General features: G+C 42.4%; 1 protein-coding gene across 2 annotated transcripts in view; it reads left to right on the forward strand.

The window, feature by feature from the left end:
• LOC142576334 (spliceosome associated factor 3, U4/U6 recycling protein-like) overlaps positions 1-3,444 on the forward strand; it is a 101,692-nt gene extending 98,248 nt beyond the window's left edge. For both annotated transcript variants that reach the window (XM_075686425.1, XM_075686426.1), the window contains exons 22-23: positions 1,393-1,601; positions 3,100-3,444. In XM_075686425.1, coding sequence (XP_075542540.1) covers positions 1,393-1,601; positions 3,100-3,286 — 396 coding nt within the window. In that variant the 3' untranslated portion in view covers positions 3,287-3,444. The remainder of the gene's footprint in view (positions 1-1,392; positions 1,602-3,099) is intronic.
• The last annotated feature ends 2,784 nt before the right edge of the window (positions 3,445-6,228 follow it).

The raw sequence follows: 6,228 nt of genomic DNA on the forward strand, positions 1-6,228 counted from the left end.
AATGCCTAATGCACTTTCGGTGGAAGGTTTGCGTTTTATCATTTCTTCGCAAGCAGTATAAAAAGTTTTTCTGGGAACCGGAACCAGGAACTCAGAGCCAAACCACATTAATGTGCCGCACAGCTGTGTCTTTCAACTTTTAATTTGGACGTAGTGTATCCCGCACCAACGTATGAGTACAGTGTGTAGCATTCTAGTTTGAATTTCTCACCATAAAGTTGGGTGGTGAAGCCCAAGTGACAAATTTTGTATGTTGGGGCTGAAATTGAAAATGCTTTTTCTTCTTTAAAACAAAAATCACCCTCTTTAAACTTTCTGTACAAATAGCTGATATACTTCTCCGTGAAGACTGCTATTTGCCGGACTTTTACAAGAAGCAGTACAGCTTCTTTTTAAAACTCTTAAACATAGGCCAAAATGCTGTGTTTTCAAAGTTTTCAGTGTGGTTTCCTGTGGCTGATGTGCAAGATTGGGGCACAAATCAAAATTTTGCAGATAACATTTTTTTTTTTCACATTTGTATGAAAGTACTCTTTGGTTTTTGTACCCGAGCATTTCTTATATGTAGCTTCTAGAAAATGCTATATTTTTGCAATATTTATCAACTAGTCACAGAAACAAAAAACCTAAAGTTTTCTTTTTTTCTAATGAAGAAACCATGTCTACCAACTGTGATAATGTAAGCCTTGTGGCAATATGAAAAATACTAGATTCCTGTGAAGTTTTTTTTTTTTTTCTGCAAATGCTTTGGAGCCATTTGAGAAAATTCAAATGGCCCTCGAACCTACCCCCTCCCCCCCCTTTTTTTCTCACTTGGAATATTTTGGGGGAAATGTTTTCCTGTCATACCAGTTGTATAACATTTTTTTTTTCACATTTGTATGAAAGTACTCTTTGGTTTTTGTACCCGAGCATTTCTTATATGTAGCTTCTAGAAAATGCTATATTTTTGCAATATTTATCAACTAGTCACAGAAACAAAAAACCTAAAGTTTTCTTTTTTTCTAATGAAGAAACCATGTCTACCAACTGTGATAATGTAAGCCTTGTGGCAATATGAAAAATACTAGATTCCTGTGAAGTTTTTTTTTCTTTCTGCAAATGCTTTGGAGCCATTTGAGAAAATTCAAATGGCCCTCGAACCTACCCCTCCCCCCCCTTTTTTTCTCACTTGGAATATTTTGGGGGAAATGTTTTCCTGTCATACCAGTTGTCTTACTTTTTTTTTTGAAGAAAATCGTAGATGGTTGACAGAACGGGTTAGGACATTTGGTGGGGCATGACCCAGTAGTGAATGTCCCTAGAAGCTTGGCTTCAGAGCAGTCAAAAGTCAGCTGCGGTTGCTGCTGCTGCTTCTCAATGCCTCGCCCCCCTCATGCCTCCCTCCTCCAGACTTCCGCCACGGTGGCGTTAGTGCAGACCGATGGCATGTCCATGGGCGATCAGACGCTCCAGGTGGCCATCAGCAACCCTCCGGCACGCGGACCTCGGCAGCAGGTGCAGGGCAAATGGGACGCAGCCGAGGAAGGACAGCAGGGGTCGCAGTACCCCCTCGCATCCCAGGTGGCTTCGTTGGGTGGCGGACCGAAGGAGACTGGCCTGTGAGTGCCACTCGGCTTCCCTCGGTTATTCTCTTTCCTTCTTTTTCAGCAACAGCTGCTGTGGGCTCCTCGAGCTCTTGTTGTTTCTGTTTTTAGGGCGCGTCACTAGACTTTGTGGGTTTTGATATGTTATCCAGCTAGTTGGCAATGCTGAACTAGTAGAATAAAATGTGTGCTACCGAAGTGTATGATAAAATAAAGTCTACGGCTGAAGCAGTCAAATTCTGCTTGCCGTAATTTGTTCCTATGTTAGAATATGCTGTGGTACTTTCAAACCGATCCAGAGAAAAGAATGTCGCAAAGCTGGAATAGATGCGTAAAAGTAGGAGACTGTGACAATAATTTATAAAATGCACGGCTGCACATCTAGTAACAATCTCCTCAGCTGAATGCGTTTGCCACCTGTACTGCATGAAAATAGTATCTGTTTGGAAAGTGCTCTTGCACTTGATCATTGGCCACTACAACATTGACATTTTATATACTGTCCCTTATTTCACGAGTTACTGTGCAAGAAAATGGCACTTTCTCTTCATAAGAGAATTAATCAAGGTTTAATTTCGGGGAATAAGTGTTTGAAGTATGTTTTTTTTTTCTAGAGCAGTTGTTGAGTGGATAATCCTGCTAATGGTGTGGTAACTGTGGCATCATCATTTCTACTAGACAGTGTTATGGAGACACAGGGCTACAGGAAGAAGAACAAAGCATGGCAGCCTCACAGTCTTCTGGTTCACAGTCCTGCTTTTGAGGTGTCTGTTAACCCCGAACATGCTCGATGTACCTGTACTGTGTGTGGAATGCCCGACTGTTGTGGTGGCCTACATGTCTTTTAGAGTTGAATGAATGGCGTAATGATGCCTTGATAGCCGTACAACAAAGGGAGCAGCACTCAGGCTTTAAGAATTTCTACATATGTCACATGTTATATTCTGCAGTGTGATACATACCAATGTCTTGTGGCATTTGTCAATGGAGCAGCTCACTGGCACCGTGGCGGTAACAGGCTTAGTGCAAAGATAGAGTTGGGACAGTTGCAAGGAAGTGTTTACTGCCTCCACAAATTTGTGTATCATTATGTGCGATGTCCTGTCAGCACCAAAAAGTTCATGAACCGTGGGAACTGAGAAAACATGAAATTTCAGATCAGTTTGTAGCCTTCGCCAGTAAAGTCGCAGAAGACCATTCTGTTTGCATATTTGTACTAATACAGGTTTGAAATCTGAATGCTAGGCTGCGGAACTATTTAGCATTTTTTCTGATCCCATGGCCCATAAACTTTGATGTCGACGGTACAAAAAATAAGAATGCTGCCCGCAGCACATTTCACCTCACTTGTGTGCTAAGAGAAATTAAGCGCACTCTCGGCTAGCTTACGCTAGAAAGAACGCCATGGATCTTTATGGAGAATCAAGCTAATTGTCTGAAATTTTTGTTTATGCATTTATGTTCTGCAAAGCATTGAACCTGTTTGTTTTGTATTGTTGTCTTATTGCCATAGGAGAGGCCGCGGTCGCACTCAGGTGTCACTGATGCCCAGAGCGGTGCAGCAGCGTTCATCTAGTACTGCAGTGGTGAAGAAGCCCGAACAGAACCAGGAGCAGCCAATGGACGTGTCAGGCTCGTCTGCCGAAGGCAGTAAGGGCCTCAGCAATGAAGACTTCCGGAGCATGCTCCTTAAGAAGTGATGCGGCTTCACATTTAGACCAGTGGCAACTCTGTCTATGCCCTATTCTCATCTTTCATCTGTAATTTCATCAGCTGTCCATTGCTGCACACTGCTCTTTCTGTGAGGTTGTCCGTGTATAAATTATGCAATAAAGCCTTTAATTCTGGTCGTATCAAATTCTTGTGTTTTGAATTTGTGGTTAGCACAGCTGTGGATGATGACAATGATTTTTCAGCACTGTAATAGTGAAATGAAACCTCATCCCAAATGATGAGCCCAGTGCAAGTGTATAAGAAATAATTTGCATGCAAACGGACTTTATATATATATATATATATATATATATAAATGGTCAAGTTTTACCGTGCAATTTCTACGGAGAAATCTGCAATTATTAAGCACTGCAGAAGTTGTACTCGCAGCTGTTAACACTTGATATACTTGCGGGGAATCCAGCTTTTCAAGGCACATTGGAGCCATGATTTGGTTATTTTGGGCCCTATAAATAGCATTTTCAGATTGAGTATTAATATTCGGTGAATGCTGGATGTGAATATTGAATTGAACATAGTTTCTTTCTTCTGCATTTGGTTGTAGAAGAAAAGAAACTTAAAGGGACAGACAACATCTCTGAACATAAGTCGAGATAACCCCGCTGATGGAAGAATTGCTTATTATGTTGTCTAAAACGAGCCCTGACTTTCTCATTAAGCAGGATTTATATTTTTAATTCTTTACCAAAAGTTGCAACCTATCACTTGACTTACTAGTATATGTGGTTCCTGGTCTGTTTATTAGTATTGAAATGCAGTACACCTTTTCTATTATAAGTTTTTCTAACTTACGATGTGCAGATGAGCCTTCGTTTGTAGTGAGTACAAAAGTGTCACTGCCTTTGCCTTCATTTTTGATTAGTTGTCTTGGCTCATCTATTGACAGAATAATGGTGGCAGAGGCCTGCCAGCCGTGACGTTGCATGTACTTGGGAAGAAGCTCAGTACAAATATAAGAAAGGTCTGTACAACAACGCAAACTTATTGTACCAGCTTGTTATCTTCAAAAGGGATTGAAAAGGTCAAGATTTAGGTGGTCAACCACAGTTGCACTCACTCCTTTTAAAGCAAAACCATGGGTGGCATTCACAATTTGGGGAGAGAGAGAGAGCTCTTTATTGGAAAAACAGAGAATTTTGCCGGCGCGTATATAACCGCTGGCATGCTAATCTGTATAGGGATGGGGAATGAGATTAAAAGATTCCAGAAGAGAGTGGGAGAAAAAGAGGAGAAAAATAAATACGAAATGTCCGAGTGGATCTGATACTAATATTTACAAGTGACATTGCGGGTAAATTTAGGCTTTTGTTATGAAGGGTGCAATTTTTAAAGCTTTCCGATTAGACCAATTTCTTATAGGTATTTGAACAATAAATCCAAAACCTGTCACTGTTTTGAAAGGCCGGGCATTGGACCTAAGATGCTCGGTAACGTTAACGGTTCGTGGCAAATCATGTCCATTTGTTGCTCAAAAAATTGTCTCTCATCGCGGTACGCGGGGCATTCTAGTAATATGTGCTCAATTGTCTCTAGGTTGCGACAGTTATTACAGTATGGGTTAGTGGTAAGCCCTATGCGGTACAGATAATTGTTCGTGTATGCCACGTTCAGTCGAAGACGATGGTACAACGTCTCTAAGTGTCGAGGAAGTGGTCGTGGAATTTTCGGTCTCATTTCTGGGTCAATGTAACGCAGGAAGTTACCTTGGTGAAGCGGCAGATTCCAGATGCGGTCTTTTTCTTGATAGGCATATTTTTTTGCCATGTTTGAAGCGTCGGCTTTTGTAAAAAATGTTCTTTTGAACTTGTGGTATTGGAGTCCATTTCTGGCAGCTTCATCCGCTCTTTCATTTCCCGAAATGCCGGCATGGCCAAGTATCCACTGGAACTTTATGCAATGCCCAGCAATCTTAGCCCTGTGGTGAAGATAAGCAATGTGAAATGCTGCAGGTTGATTATTGCAACGCTTGTTCCTGTTCCACATACTTTGTAGGGCTGCTTTTGAATCTGTGAAAATCACCATGTCTTTGGCGGCTGCTGTCGAAGGACATACACAAGGGCCTCCTTAATGCCATATAGCTCCGCTGAAGTAGATGATGTCGCTCGCTGAAGACGAAACGAAAATCGTTGCCCTGTAGAGGGAACAAAAAGTCCGCGTGATGAACGATGTGGAGTTGTAGAGCCATCTGTGAACATGTGCGTTGCGGCTGCGTATTCTTTGTGCATATATTCCAAAGCTATCTGATAAGTCGCTGCTTGAGGCATTTTCTTTTTCGCACTGATTCCAGGTATATAAGGCACGATTTCCAGTGGAGATAGTGTCCATGGTGATATGTTTCGTGGCATAATTTGTGACGCCTGAGCAGGAATCGAAATAGATATGCTTCCGACGGCCTGCCCAAAGCTAGATGTAGCACGGGTTCTAGAAATATCCTTTAAAAAGTGAGTCTTCGTATGAATGACGTGGCGGAGGTGAATCCGAAGTGTCTCCTGTGAAGATAGCACTTCGAGAGGCAGGCATCCAGCTTCTGCTACAGTTCCTGAGCGGGACGACCCCTTCGGAAGGCCAAGACATACGCGAAGGCAGTTGTTTCGTGCTGCCTCAAGTTTTCTCTTGCTTGTGGGAGACATGTTTCAGGATCGGGAGGTAATAACGTAGTGTTCCATCGACGTAGGCCTTATGGAGGAGCACCATTGATCGACAGTTGCTGCCCCACTGTGATCCGGCTAAAAATCGGAATACTGCGTCGCCGAAGAAATCTTCTCACTCAGTTTTTTTACTTGGGGTGACCATGTGAGGTTCCTATCGATCGTCACTCCAAGAAACCTTTGCGTCTTGACGTATGGAAGGGCACGACCACCTAACGCTAGTGGGTATTTTTCCATACACCTCCGCGTGAAAGCCATGG

This window comes from Dermacentor variabilis, chromosome 3 (assembly GCF_050947875.1).
Source record: "Dermacentor variabilis isolate Ectoservices chromosome 3, ASM5094787v1, whole genome shotgun sequence".
Taxonomy (NCBI): Eukaryota; Metazoa; Arthropoda; class Arachnida; order Ixodida; family Ixodidae; genus Dermacentor; species Dermacentor variabilis.